The 15,635-nt window shown below is 44.1% G+C and overlaps 1 protein-coding gene across 1 annotated transcript; it reads left to right on the plus strand.

Annotated features, from left to right (window-relative positions):
• Positions 1-5,096: 5,096 nt before the first annotated feature.
• Positions 5,097-9,057, plus strand: LOC136380072 (uncharacterized). Its single transcript, XM_066347828.1, has 2 exons — positions 5,097-5,152; positions 7,998-9,057. Exons 1-2 carry the CDS (start codon positions 5,097-5,099, stop codon positions 9,055-9,057), a joined length of 1,116 nt encoding a protein of 371 aa, XP_066203925.1.
• Positions 9,058-15,635: the final 6,578 nt, after the last annotated feature.

The raw sequence follows: 15,635 nt of genomic DNA on the forward strand, positions 1-15,635 counted from the left end.
CTGATTCTTTATGATTCAATTCTTGTAGGTCATATATTCTTTTGGACTTTATCCATTTATTCTAGGTTATCCCATTAGTCTGACATATAATTAATTTTAATAGTATCTTACAGCCCTTCGTATTTTTGTGGTGTCAGTTATATGTTTCCTCTTTTTATTTGTCTTTTTTCTTTCTTTCTTTTAGTGAGAGAGAGAGAGAGAGAGAGAGAGAAAAGGGACAGACAGGGACAGACAGACAAGAAAGGAAAGAGATGAGAAGCATCAATTCTTTATTGCGGCACCTCAGTTGTTCACTGATTGCTTTCTCATATGTGCCTTGACCAGAGGGCTACAGTAGAGTGAGTGACCCCTTGCTCAAGCCAGCGACCTTGGGCTCAAACCAGAGACCTTGATTCGATATCATTTCTTATGGCTGAGTAGTATTCCATAGTATATATATATACTGCATCTTCTTTATCCAATCATCTACTGAAGGGCTTTTTGGTTGTTTCCATGTCCTGGCCACTGTGAACAATGCTGCAATGAACATGGGGCTACATGTGTCTTTATGTACCATGTGTTTGAGTTATGGGGGTATATATCCAGTAGAGGGATTGCTGGGTTATAAGGTAGTTCTATTTTTAGTTTTTTGAGGAACCACCATATTTTCTTCCATAATGGTTGTACTACTTTACAGTCCCACCAACAGTGTATGAGGGTTCCTTTTTCTCCACAGCCTCTCCAACATTTGCTATTACCTGTCTTGTTGATAATAGCTAATCTAACAGGTGTGAGGTGGTATCTCATTGTAGTTTTGATTTGCATTTCTCTAATAGTGAAGATGAGCATCTTTTCATATATCTGTTGGCCATTTGTATTTCTTCCTGGGAGAAGTGTCTGTTCATGTCCTCTTCCAATTTTTTATTGGATTATTGCTTATTTGTTGTTGAGTTTTATGAGTTCTTTGTATATTTTGTGGTTCCATTTCTGGGCTTTCTATTCTGTTCCATTGGTCTAAGTGTCTATTTTTCTGCCAATACCATGATGTTTTGATTGTCATGACTCTATAATATAATTTGAAGTCAGGTATTGTAATGCCCCCAGCTTCGTTCTTTTTCCTTAGGATCGCTCTGGCTATTTGGGGTTTTTTATAGTTCCATATAAACCTGATGATTTTTTGTTCCATTTCTTTAAAAAAAAATGGCATTGGAATTTTGATGGGAATTGCATTAAATTTGTATTATTTCTTTATGGGTTTTTCTTTTTGTGTGGAGGATACATCTGTTTTTTAATGTGAGGTATTGAAGTCCTTACTACTATTGTATTACTGACTATTTTATTCTTCAGATCTATTATAAATGTTTACTTAATACATTTACGTGCTCTGATCTTAGGTGCATATATAATTATTGCTATATTCTCTTGCCAAATCGACCCCTGTATCCTTACATAGTGGCCTCCATCTTCATTGGTCTCTTTTTCCTTCTCTCTCCACCAGTTAGATTCCCACGTGCAAGGCGATAGTGTAGGCATCTATTGGAGATACCGAATCCACGGACAGAAAAGCCAGACTCCCTCAGTCATTACTCACCGGACGGATTCCCGACAATTCAGAGGACTCATCTCCAGCTCTCTGGCACCTGGAAACAAGTCCTTATGTTGTGGTGAACTGTTGTGTGCCGCAGCAGCTGGCCCTGTCCTGACGAACGCAAGCGTGCTTGTGATCCCCTGGCAGGAGGGACTAGTTTAGGGACAGACCTGGATGTCAGGCCTGGGTCAGACAGCGAGCAGCGTATTCCTTGACCACTCTAATTAGGTTTGGGGAAATCATATTGCTTCATCTGGCCCAAATAGAGAAAGACTACTAAAACATGATCTGAGCAGATATACGAGCATTGACGACAAAGACCTCTCACAAAACACTAGCACGGGCAGCCAGCCTCACCTCCCAATGCAGAGAGAGAGAGCTGCTCGTTCACAAAAGGCAGAGGGAGATTTCAGCTCCTCCACCTACGATGAATATCTTTCATTTTACAAATGAGAGCCCATTTCCTGCATTCATCTTGATAATTAACAAGTCTCTTGTCTCCTTGCTTGCTAATGTTGACACTGTTGGCTGTTGATTAGGACGAGGTGGCCTGCATCAGCCACCATTGGGGGATGACTGCTCCTGGGAAAGGGGGTCCCCGGTACCTGGACCCGTGAGGGCTCCTGGAGAATGATTTCTCCGTGATGGCAGCTGACTCTTCCTGCTAGTCAAAGGTAAACAGTCATGGACACATGAACTGTAGCGCCACATCCACGGTACCCTGATGTAAAATGCACTCGTGGGGAAGAACAGGAGAAGGAGGAGGGGGTGGCGTAGGGCTCCCGGGAGGGAGAGCCCACTGGCTCTTCGGTCCTCAGGGTTTTTAAGGGTGGGGATATTAGCAGAGGTCCCAGGCGAGGACCTCAGTAGACTATTCATCAGCTTCCCAGGTGTGTCCTAAGGGTCATGGTCTCCACGGATTGGTTGACACCAGGGCAAAGGGTCATTACAAAGGGTCATTATTCCATGCAGCTGGTGCTGAGGTCAGCCCTGGCGTCCCTTGTCTGGTTTTGCTGCTTTTCTGGGCCTGGAGCTGACATACAACTGAGGCCCGGATGGCATCCCCAGGGGTTAATAGTTGAGCGCTATTCTCCAGCCCCCTTATTTGTTTGCTCTCCCCAGGGGGTCTAAACCTGCACGATCGCCTGACCAGGCGGTGGCGCAGTGGATAGAGCATTGGACTAGGATGCAGAAGGACCCAGGTTTGAGACCCCGAGGTCTCCAGCTTGAGTGCGGGCTTATCTGGTTTGAGCAAAGTTCACCAGCTTGGACCCAAGATCGCTGGCTTGAGCAAGGGGTTACTCGGTCTGCTGTAGCCTCCCCACCCCCACCCCCCGTCAAGGCACATATGAGAAATCAATCAATGAACAACTAAGGAACCCCAACAAAGAATTGATGTTTCTCATCTCTCTCTGTTCCTGTCTGTCTGTCCCTATCTGTCCCTCTCTCTGACTCTCTCTGTCTCTGCCACAATAAAATAAAATAAAATAAAATAAACTTGCATGACCAGTAATGTACCATGCCAGGGAAGGAAAAGTCTGGGAAAGGTGCCAGCCATACAACCTGTGATATGAAACGTCTAAACCACAAGACCAGCTATATGCTAGTGGAGGAAAGGCCACCCTGGTGGAGGTGGGGGTGACCTCCTTGTTTTCCTGGTTTTGCCCATTGCTAGGCACCCGGGGCTGTCTGTCCTAGTGACCTTCTGTGCCCAGCCTATAGTCCTTGCTCTGCTCATGTCTGTCTAACTGTCTGCTGCACTTCAGTGGAGGTTGGAAAATGTCTTCATTAAAAACTATGCATTGCCTGACCAGGCAGTGGCACAGTGGATAGAATGTCAAACGGGATGTGGAGGACCCAGGTTCAAGACCCCAAGGTCGCCAGCTTGGGCACAGGCTCATCTGGTTTGAGCAAGGCTCACCAGCTTGGACCCAAGGTTGCTGGCTCGAGCAAGGGGTTCCTTGGTCTGCTGTAGGCCCCCAGTCAAGGCACATATGAGAGAGCAATCAATGAACAACTAAGGTGTCGCAACAAAAAACTAACGATTGATGCTTCTCATCTCTCTCCATTCCTGTCTGTCTGTTCCTATCTATCCCTCTCTCTCTGACTCTGTAAAAAACAAAACAAAACAAAAACTCTGCATTCTTTGCTTATAATACTAAGCATTTTTTGTTGTTGTTGTTTTTGTTTTTTTTGTGACAGAGACAAAGAGAGACAGAGAGAGGGACAGATAGGGACAGACAGACCAGAAGGGAAAGAAATGAGAAGCATCAATTCTTCATTGAGGCACCTTAGTTTCTCATTGATTGCTTTCTCATATGTGCCTTGACCAGGGGTGGGAGAGGGGCTACAGCAAACTGAGTGACCCCTTGCTCAAGCCAGTGACCTTGGACTCAAGCTGATGAGCCTTGTTCCAAGCAGATGAGCTCATACTCAAGCTGGCAACCTAGGGATATCAAACCTGAATCCTCCGCATCCCAGTCCGACGCTCTGCGCCACTGCCTGGTCAGGCTATAATACTAACCGTTTTTATATCAATCACTTATTTAATTGTAACAGCAGAAGAATTATATAGGCAGGACAAAATTATTATTCTATATTAAAAAAAAAAAGGCTTTGGAACATTTAGTCTTGCCCGAAGATACATTGCTTGCCTTCGCCCAGTGAGGCCTGGGAGCCACAGCTCATCAGCTCCAGTCGAGAAGTCTCCATACTGCACTCCACAGAACTGCCTTCAAGAGAGAGAGAAAGGACCCTCACACCATCTGAAAAACAAATTCTTTGAGCTAATGGTTTGGCGAGAAGATTCATTCTTAGCCCTCTAGAGAAGCATGGCTTTCCCTTGCCCGTGTGCCAGTGAGGACATTCTTGTTTGATGCTTATTTTGCTGTGTCAGGAATACTTTTTATTACTTTGCCCCTCCCTCCCCCCTTTTTCTTGGAATGCATTCATAGAATTGTTGCAAGCTGAAGGAAATGGACCCAACTGAGATTTCAGGAAACCATTAGGATTTTGCAGTTGTTATCTTACAAGATTTCTCATAAAAACATACCAACAACTCTCCTTTGTGTGTTTTTAACATTTAAATGTTAATGAATGACATAGTTTAGTACAAAACTCCCACCAACACCGCTCAACAAGAAGGAAGGTCTCTCCTGCCTCTGTGGTTATGTACACGCATAAAAATACATTTCCGTTGCCAGGAAATATGTTTGGGCACAATAAACACTGAATCCATGTTTATTTTTTTAGATGTTGGGTAAATTTTCTTTTAAAGTGGGAGAACGTGTTTCACTGAACTCACCTTGTTCCTGAAAGGCGCGCGCCGGAAGAAGACCCTGCGCCATCTGGCATTCGACAGAAGCTTATTTTGACACCTTACTCATCTGTTTAAATTGCTTCACTGTCCCAGGAGAGGCTAATATTCCAGAATGCAGGATACTTCTATTCCCAGACTAAATCAACATACATTTACATTTTTATGAGCGCCAATGAATTCATGCATGAGACAACACTCAACCACATTAGCATGTCGGTTCACTGGTTCCCCAATCCGTTCACTGAACTCAGAAAACCGTTTTTCCTGTAATTCCGCAGGGTTATCAGGCTTAACCACGGGGCCGGCTTAGCCCCATGAAGGTCACACTGACAGGGTGTCGGAAATCTGCGGGAACTGGAGGAAAAGCATTACTCTTCCTGTGTGATAACTGACAAACGTACAGTCTTTTAAACTTTGTGGACTGATACTGTAGGGAGACTGTATTGCTTGCTCTCTACACAGATCACGACAAAGGTAACAGAGGCACCATCACTTCTCCTCACTGTTGAGATCCCACACGGATACGTTTTCCTCGCCTCCTCACCCACCTGGCCAAGAGAATCACGGAAACCTTCGGGAAAGATGCCGTCCTTCCGGTTCAGTTCATTGCTTCAAGACACTTCCTTTCGGCCTTCTTAGAGAATTAATTCTACACTGAGCAAGTGATGGTTGTTCACCAATTAAAAATAGAGAAAGATAATTTAAAAAAAAATTAAAAGTTCATGATATTTGACTTGCTGACCATCAGAGATGGATATTTCCTCAATAGGGGGAAAAAAAGTAAAATGGAAGATGTCATTTTATCTCACTACTCTTAACTTTACGCTTATCTTTTTTGTGATCTTCACGGGTCCATTGTCATAAAAATGCAGGATTAAAAATACTAGATAATCTTTTGAATGACAGTTGAATGAGTACAGTTCATTCTACTTACCAGATTGTTTCTTAACCTTTGACCACTTTCATGTATTTCTCTCCCTCCTCCACCACACCTCTGTCCACTCTTAATCTGTTCTCTTTATCGACGAGTTTGGTTTTTATTTTTACTTTTATTATTTTTTTTTAAGTTCCTCTAGATGAGAGAGATTGCATGGTCTTTGTGTGTGTGTCTCTCTGTGATTTATTTCACTTGGTATCGTGTCCTCAAGGCCCATTCACGTGGTCACAAATGGTGAGATTTCGATCTTTACGGATAAATCATATTCCGTTATATACATATATCACAACTTGTTTATCCATTTATCCATCAAAGGACACTCTGGTTGTTTTGATCCCTTGACCATTATGAATTGTGCTGCAAGAAACATGCTGCACTGATTGCCTTTTTTGTTGTTGTTGTTCTATGTTTGCTTTTGGGGTGCCTCTCTTCGACTTTTTTCTCTTGTTCTCTTTGTGGGTGGTTTGGTGACTTTTTAAGGGGTAGGTTGGTATTCATTTCTCTTTATCTTTTGTGCATCTGCTATAAGCATTGACTCTGTGATGACCATAAGGCTTACATACTAGGGGAGCAATAATTTACAGTTGTGAGTACATGAAACACAGAGTTTTTTTTTTTTCATTATTATATATATTATTTTTCATACAGACAGCTGTGAACCAACTTTTGTCCTACCCGTAAATAACAACTTACATTTATAATAGTCTTTTTTAAAATTTGTTTTTATAATTTTTTTTTAAGTGAGAGGAGGGGAGATAGAGAGACAGACTCCTGCATGTGCCTTCACTGGAATCTACTTAGCAACCCTGTCTGGGGCGGATGCTCGAATCAACTGAGCCATCCTCAGCACCCAGGACTGACCCTCGAACCAACAGAGCCACTGGCTGCAGGAGGGTAAGAGGGAGAGACGGGGGAGAGCGAGGGGGAGAGAAGCAGATGGTCACTTCTCCTGTGTGCCCTGACCAGGGTTTGAATCTGGGAGGTCTGCACACTGAGCCAGTGCTCTATGTACTGAGACAGGACCATATAATACTCCTTTAAGTTTATAAAAACTTCAAAGTTTGATTGCATTTTAAAGCTTAAAATTTCCACTCGGTATTCACAACACTTTTTTTTCAATTAAATTTATTAGGGTGACGCTGGTTAACAAAACGCTTCCAGTTCACAATCCTACAACACATGATCTGTCCAGTGTGTTCACCACCTCAACTCAAGTCTCTGTGCGTCAGCATCTACCCCTTTCCTCTCCTCCACCTCCACGCCCCCTCCTCCACCTCCGCGGCCCCCTCCTCCACCACCCCCGTGGCCCTCTCCTCCACCTCCACGCCCCCTCCTCCACCTCCGCGGCCCCCTCCTCCACCACCCCCGTGGCCCCCTCCTCCACCTCTAGCCCCCTCCTCCACCTCCACAGCCCCCTCCTCCACCTCCACAGCCCCCTCCTCCCAACAGTCACCACACTGCTGTCCACTTCCAGGAGCTTTATCTCTTTAACATTTTATCTTTTAATGTCATATTTTGCATCTTTTCTTTCTTCCTTTTTTCTTTTCTTTTTTTTTTTTTTTGTATTTTTCTGAAGTTAGAAGCGGGGAGGCAGATAGACTCCCACATGCGCCCAACCTAGATCCAACTAGCATGTCCACCAGGGGGCGATGCTTTGCCCATCTGGGGCTTCGCTCCATTACAACCAGAGCCATTCTAGTGCCTGAGGTGGAGGCCATAGAGCCATCCTCAGTGCCCAGGCCAACTGTGTTCCAGTAGAGCCTTGGCTGCAGGAGGGGAAGAGAGAGACAGAGAGGAAGGAGAGCGGAAAGGTGGAGAAGCAGATGGGCGCTTCTCCTGTGTGCCCGCCCTGACCGGTAATCGGACCCGGGACATCCACACACCAGGGCTGATGCTCTACCGCTGAACCAACCGGTCAGGGTCACATCTTTTTATTTTGTGTATCCCTTAATTATTATTGTTTATTAAATCTATCGAGGTGACACTGCTCAGCAAAATTATAAAGGTTTTAGGTGCACAGTTCCACAACACATCGTCTGTACGCTGTATCGTGTACTCACCACCCCAGGTCCCGTCTTCCTCCCTCACCATGAACACCCCTGTGCGCCCCTCCCCGCCCTCCACTCAACCCCACCCAGCAGTCTGTACGCTGTATCGTGTATTCACCACCCCAGGTCCCGTCTTCCTTCCTCCCCAGGAACACCCCTGTGCGCCCCTCCCCGCCCTCCACTCAACCCCACCCAGCAGTCTGTACGCTGTATCGTGTACTCACCACCCCAGGTCCCGTCTTCCTCCCTCACCATGAAGACCCCTGTGCGCCCCTCCCCGCCCTCCACTCAACCCCACCCAGCAGTCTGTACGCTGTATTGTGTACTCACCACCCCAGGTCCCGTCTTCCTCCCTCACCATGAACACCCCTGTGCGCCCCTCCCCGCCCTCCACTCAACCCCACCCAGCAGTCTGTACGCTGTATCGTGTATTCACCACCCCAGGTCCCGTCTTCCTTCCTCCCCAGGAACACCCCTGTGCGCCCCTCCCCGCCCTCCACTCAACCCCACCCAGCAGTCTGTACGCTGTATCGTGTACTCACCACCCCAGGTCCCGTCTTCCTCCCTCACCATGAAGATCCCTGTGCGCTCCTCCCCGCCCTCCACTCAACCCCACCCAGCAGTCTGTACGCTGTATTGTGTACTCACCACCCCAGGTCCCGTCTTCCTCCCTCACCATGAAGACCCCTGTGCGCTCCTCCCCGCCCTCCACTCAACCCCTCCACCCAGCAGTCTGTACGCTGTATTGTGTACTCACCACCCTCCCCGCCCTCCACTCAACCCCCCCACCCAGCAGTCTGTACGCTGTATTGTGTACTCACCACCCCAGGTCCCGTCTTCCTCCCTCACCATGAAGATCCCTGTGCGCTCCTCCCCGCCCTCCACTCAACCCCACCCAGCAGTCTGTACGCTGTATTGTGTACTCACCACCCCAGGTCCCGCCTTCCTCCCTCACCATGAAGACCCCTGTGCGCTCCTCCCCGCCCTCCACTCAACCCCTCCACCCATCGTCTGTACGCTGCAGTCTGTACGCTGTATTGTGTACTCACCACCCCGGGTCCCGTCTTCCTCCCTCACCAGGAACACCCCTGTGCGCTCCTCCCCGCCCTCCACTCAACCCCTCCACCCAGCAGTCTCCACACCGTTGTTTATGTCTATGAGGATTTTTCCTCTTTTAATATTTTAAGTTTATGTCACATTTTGCATCTTTTTTTATCTTGTGTGTCTCTTACCTAATTATTCTCATAGTAGTAAATCTTACTACTTTGGTCTTCTAACTTTCATATTAGCTTTATAAATAATTAATCTACTACCTTTACTATATATCCACCTTTCCAGTGAGATTTATTCTTATTCTTTCCTATGTTTACTTGTGACTAGTTAACACATTTTCTTTTTAGGTTAAAGAAATCCTTTCAACATTCTTTCAAGGACAATTTAGTGATGGTGAATCTCTTTATCTCTTCTTCAATTCTCAATAACAACTTTGCCAAGTGCAGTACTGGTTGGAATTTCACTTTTTTTCCTTTTCGGCCCTTCAAATATATCAATCCACTCCTTATGGCTTGCCAATTTATGCTGACAAATCTACTTATGGTCCTTATTTGGGTCCTTTGTACATAACAAGTTGCTTATTCATGATTCTTTTATGATTCTCTCCTCGTCTTTGCCTTTATCCATTAAATTATAAGGTGTCTGGGTGTGAGTCCCTTTGCATTGATTTTATTTGGAAGTCTCTGGGCTTCCTGGATTTACATCCTCTGATCCTTTCCCCAGGTCAGAGAAGTTTTCAGCCATTATTTTTTTAAAGCATAAATATACCCCTTTCTCTCTACCTTATTTTTCTGGGAACCCTATAAAGCAAGTGTTAGTCTGTTTGCCGTTGTCATACACATCTTTTTCAGCTATCGTCATTTCTTAAACTTTTTATTTTCTACTTGCTGTTCTGGTTGGGTTGGTGGTGCTTCCATCTTGATTAAGAGTTTATGAAGTTTTCTTCTGCTCCACTTGTCTGCTGTTCCCTCCTCTGGTGTATTTTATTTTCAGTTTAGTTATTACATTTCTTCCGCTCTGTGAATTCTACTTGATATTTCCTTATGTGTTCCATTTCTCTGTTGATGTTCTCGCTGTGTTCAACCGTTCCTTTTACCATTTCAGCGAGCATTTCTATGACCATGACTTTGAACTCTTTACTTCTCTCCCTTTCATTGAGGTTGTTTGTTTTTTTTATTCCCCTGAGGTTTTATCATGTTCTTTCATCTAGAACATATTACTTTGTTTCTTCATTTTACTTAACTCTCTCTGTTGGTTTCTATGCAGTGTAAAAAAACAGCTACCTCTTCTAGTCTTAAAAAAAATAATTGGCCTCATGTAGAAGGCAAAACTTGTCGTTCAACACGACTCCAACTCTCCATTGACTCTCAGACCTCTCTGCTTGTCCAACTAACTTATGATATGTTTAATAGCTCCCAGGAGGTAAGTATATGCCAAGGACTGACAGTGCTTCAAAGGGACCTGGATTCAGAACTGATAGGAAGCCAGACCTTCAGGCGGTAGCTTTAAAATATATACAAATATATACTGTCTTATGGGACAGCAAACCTTAGCCCAGCTGATCACCAGAGCCAGGTGTCCCCTGAGCAATAGTCAGGGCTCCAGATGACTGTATAAGCTTTCTGTTTTTTTCACAGATGCTTGTGAGCTGGCGTAAGGCAGGGGCAGAGCACCAACGTGGCTTCCACACAGCCTACATTCTTAGAGCAGCTCCATAGGCCATTGGGTTTTTGCCAAGCCGAAAGCTCCAGGCCAAAGCTCAGACTGAGCAAGCTGAATTGGCCCTCACAGAAATGCTGAAGTGTGTGTCTCAGACTCCTGTCTGCACAGAGTCTTGGGGGTAGTAGCTTACCAAGAACTGACATCTAATTCTATGGGGCCCAGGAATGCAAGCCTCCTGGCCACCACAGCCAGGTGATTAAGGGGAATTTAATCTTAACAGAAAGTGAATCACCAGACATAATTACTATGGTGATAAATGCACGTAAAGGTCCTCACTGGGAAAAACTGGTATTCTGGAGTACGGCAGAAAGAAGAGTGTGAAGATAGTGTCTACCCTCCAGGGTCATTAAAAAGAATTAGAGTTAACCCCTAGAGGTGTGTTTAAGGAGAAGCCGAGATCTCAAGTCACAATTATGAATCAGCTAACAGGCCTCCTTCACAGAGAGACCGAGCTCTTGAGTCGGTCGCCCCTTGCTGTACTCTGTGGTTAGCAGCTTTTAAAGAATTCTTTCTCTGTTAATTGCAGTCTTGTGACACCCATGAGCATAAGCCCCACTGTCCAACGGATGTAAGCAATGTAGAGGTGTACCCTGAAAGCACCCACAAAATGAGGGCACCAGGCAAGGAGATAAGCTTGTTTCTGGGTGACTCTGTTGCAATCACATGAGACCAAGAACACCAATTCCCTTGGCCTCCAGAGCAAGGCAGTCCACATGCATTCCCTGGGTGGAGGCTACAAAACTGACGACATCAGAACCATGTAAATGTAGCAGAATAAAGCCAATCAGAACATAAAAAAAAATTAATGAGGATAGCTTAAGGGATCTCTGGGACAACGTGAAGCATACTGACATCTGCATCATAAGGTTACCAGAAGGAGAAAAGGGAAAGCAGAGGGTCAAGAATCTATTTGAAGGAATAATTACTGAAACTTTCTTTTCTTTTTTTTTTTTCTTTTTCTGAAGCTAGAAACAAGGAGAGACAGTCAGACAGACTCCTGCATGCGCCCAACCGGGATCCACCCAGCACGCCACCAGGGGGCGATGCTCTGCCCCTCCAGGGCATCACTCTGTTGCGACCAGAGCCACTCTAGCGCCTGGGGCAGAGGCCAAGGAGCCATCCCCAGCGCCCGGGCCATCTTTGCTCCAATGGAGCCTTGGCTGCGGGAGGGGAAGAGAGAGACAGAGAGGAAGGAGGGGGGGGGGTGGAGAAGCAAATGGGCGCTTCTCCTGTGTGCCCTAGCAGGAATCAAACCCGGGACTTCTGCACGCCAGGCCGACGCTCTACCACTGAGCCAACCGGCCAGGGCCATACTTTCTTAACCTGGAGAAGGAAACAACACACCTGTCTAGAAAGTGTAGAGAATCCCCACCCCCCAAATAAATCTAAAGAGTTCCACAAAAGGACACATCATCATTACAATAACCAAAGTAAAGACAAGGAAAGAATTCTAAAAGAAGCAAAAGAGTCCTGGCCGGTTGGCTCAGTGATAGAGCATCGGCCTAGCATGCAGAAGTCCCGGGTTCGATTCCCGGCTAGGGCACACAGGGGAAACACCCATCTGCTTCTTCACCCCACCCCCTCTCCTTCCTCTCTGTGTCTCTCTTCCCCTCCCGCAGCCAAGGCTCCATTGGAGCAAAGATGGCCCGGGTGCTGAGGATGGCTCTGTGGCCTCTGCCTCAGGTGCTAGAATGGCTCTGGTTGCAACAGAGCAATGATCCAGATGAGCAGAGCATCACCCCCTGGTGGACATGCCGGGTGGATCCCGGTCGGGCACATGCAGTAGTCTGTCTGACTGCCTCCCCATTTCCAGGTTCAGAAAAATACAAAAAAAAAAAAAAAGAAGAAGCAAAAGAAAGACAATTACCCTCAAGGGAGCTCCTATCAGACTGTCAGCTGATTTCTCTACAGAAACATTTCATAGCAGAAGGAATTGGTGTGAAGTATTCAAAGTGATGAAAAGCAAGGACCTACAACCAAGATTACTTTACCCAGTAAGGTTACTATTTAAAATTGAAAGAAAAATGAAGAGCTACCCCAACAAGAAAAAATAAGAATTTTGTTACAACCAAACCAGTATTATAAGAAATATTAAAACTCAGAAGGAGAAGGAGAAGGATGAGGGGAGGAGGGGAAGAAGGAAGAGGAAGAAGAAGAAAGAGAAGGAAAAAAAAGGAACAGAGTTAAGAGAATTAATAACAATAAGTACATACCTCCCAGTAAATCACTTAAAATGTAAATGGCTTAAATGCTCCAATAAAAAGACCGAAGGTAGCTGCATGGATAAGAAAACCAGATCTATCTATATATAGGCTGTCTACAAGAGACCCACATCAGAACAAATGATACAGATAAATTAAAAGTGACGGAAAGAAAAAAAAATATTGCATGAAAATGAAAATCTTTAAAAATTTTTGGTAGCAACGCTTACATGGGACAAAAAAGACTTTAAAACAAAGACTATAGTAAGTGACCCTTGATGAAACTACATAATAATAAGAGGACCAACCTTTACCTTGTAAACATTTATGCACAAACATTGAGCTCTTGCAAACATTTTTGCACAAAACATAAGAATATGTAAAGCAAATTTTAATGGACATAATGTGGGAGATCAGTAGTAATATAGTCACAGTAGAGAATTTTAACACTCTATTGACATCAGTGGATAGATCTTCCAGACATAAATCAACAAGGAAACAGTGGCCTTAAATGACACATTAGAGGCCCTGGCCGGTTGGCTCAGCGGCAGAGCGTCGGCCTGGCATGTGGGGGACCCGGGTTCGATTCCCGGCCAGGGCACACAGGAGAAGCGCCCATTTGCTTCTCCACCCCTCCCCCCTCCTTCCTCTCTGTCTCTCTCTTCCCCTCCCGCAGCCAAGGCTCCATTGAAGGAAAGATGGCCCGGGCGCTGGGGATGGCTCCTTGGCTTCTGCCCCAGGAGCTAGAGTGGCTCTGGTCGTGGCGGAGCAACGCCCCGGAGGGGCAGAGCATCGCCCCCTGGTTGGCGTGCCGGGTGGATCCCGGTCGGGCGCATGCGGGAGTCTGTCTGACTGTCTCTCCCCGTTTCCAGCTTCAGAAAAATACAAAAAAAAAAAAAAGACACATTAGATCAGATGGACTTAATTGATATCGTCACAACAGTTTTTCCCAAAACAGAAAAATATATACTTTTTTAAATGAGCAAGAAACATTTTACCGGATTGACTACATGTTAAGATACAAAACAAATCTCAAGAAATTCAAGAAAATTAAAATCATACCAAGCATCTTCTCTGGCCATATGGTATGAAACTAGAAATCAAACAAAAGAAAAAAAAAACTGAAAAACAAAAAAACATGGTAAATAAATTCAATAAAGAAATAATTTAAAAAATTATATTATGTAAATGCATGTAGCAGGTACATCAGTGTCTAACTCAGACTTACTTTTGTGTTTACAATTTTCTTTCATGACAGCTTAATTTCCACCAGTTATTTCAACTTTATTACCTCATGTGTCCCCTCGGGATCCTGGAACCTGATTGACCTGAGTGATAGACATGTTCAAATTGCCAAGGAATTGACAATTTTAACTTATCAACACTCTTTCCACAAACAATGGAATCTAACAAAAAAATAAATGAGATTACAGCAAACTAAAATTTTTGCAAGGCAAAGGAAACCATCAACAAAATATAAAGACAACCCCCTGAATGAGAGAACATATTCACCAATGATACATCTGATAAGCGGTTAATATCTAAAATGTATAAAGAACCGATACTACTCAACACCAAAAACAAACAAACAATACAATACAATACAATAAGAAATGGACAAAGCTCCTGAATAGACACTTCTCCAGAGGGCCGACAGACGGCCAGTGGGAGTGTAAAATGATGCTCAACATTACTAATCATCAGAGAAATGCAAATGAAAACCACAGTGAGATGCCACTTCATGCTTCCCAGAATAGCTATTAGCATTCAGTACATGAAAAGCAAGGGTTGACAAGGGCCCCTTGTGCATTGTGGGTAAGGATTTCTGGGTCATAAGGCAATTCTATTTTTAGTTTTTTGAGGTAACTCCATACTGTTTTCCATAGTGGCTGCACCTCTCTGCATTTCCCAAGTGAAGAAAAATAGAATGGATGAAAGTTTAAGAGACTTGAGCAATAAAGAGAAAGTGTCTAACATATTATAAACATTTTACAGTGGAAACTTTAAGTTAGATGGCTTTACCCATGTGACCAATTAAATTCTGAAGAGAAACATAATCCCTGAGTGATGTGCAACTAATTCAGGGTATAAAATAAAGAACAAAATATTTTCCAAAACTTATTTTTATAGAGTTATATAAACTTGGTACATTTGGTAAGGAGTGCACATAAAAAGCAAAGCTCATTAATTTCTGCTGATGCAAAAATACTAAGTAAAAATTTAATGAACCTGGTCCAGCACTATTATACAATATATAATGGATTTTGGCAAAGTTGGCAATGAGTTAGTTCTTACAGAGGGAAGTTGATTTAACATTAGAAAAGCCCTCAATAAATTTATTTTTCTTAACATATTCAAGATGATAGTTACATGTTCATGCCATTAGAAAGAAGCATAAGATTCAATAAATATTATTTAATCTATATTCAGTAAGTTCAATAGTCAGGACAACAATCACAATTCTTAACCAATTATGAATAGAAAAAAACCTTTTGTATCGACACAGAGTTCTTGCTACTAAACAACAGCTTCAGCAGCAACAGCAAGTCTAACATCTACGGAGAGACGTCAGCGGTCTTCCTTCTTGAAGAATAAGATAATGCCAAGGAAACGATTTAGGATAGAACAGAACTGGAGATCACTAAAGAGAGTTCTTTCTTTATAATGAATGATGAAAAAACACTGGAATCAGATGCTTTCTCACTCCATACATACACATCCATTATAATTAAGTTTTAAACGTAAAAGACAAAATTATAATTTTTTTGGAGGAAAAGAAGGGACCTGT

The sequence above is a fragment of the Saccopteryx leptura genome, chromosome 8 (assembly GCF_036850995.1).
Source record: "Saccopteryx leptura isolate mSacLep1 chromosome 8, mSacLep1_pri_phased_curated, whole genome shotgun sequence".
In the NCBI taxonomy this organism is placed as follows: domain Eukaryota; kingdom Metazoa; phylum Chordata; class Mammalia; order Chiroptera; family Emballonuridae; genus Saccopteryx; species Saccopteryx leptura.

Excerpts from the sequence above, each read along its gene's own strand:
- LOC136380072 (XM_066347828.1), top strand. The coding sequence starts at position 5,097 with ATGTCGGTTCACTGGTTCCCCAATCCGTTCACTGAACTCAGAAAACCG. Across the intron at positions 5,153-7,997 it reads CTCAGAAAACCGTTTTTCCT|GTCCCGTCTTCCTTCCTCCC; the intron begins GTAATTCCGCAG and ends TCACCACCCCAG.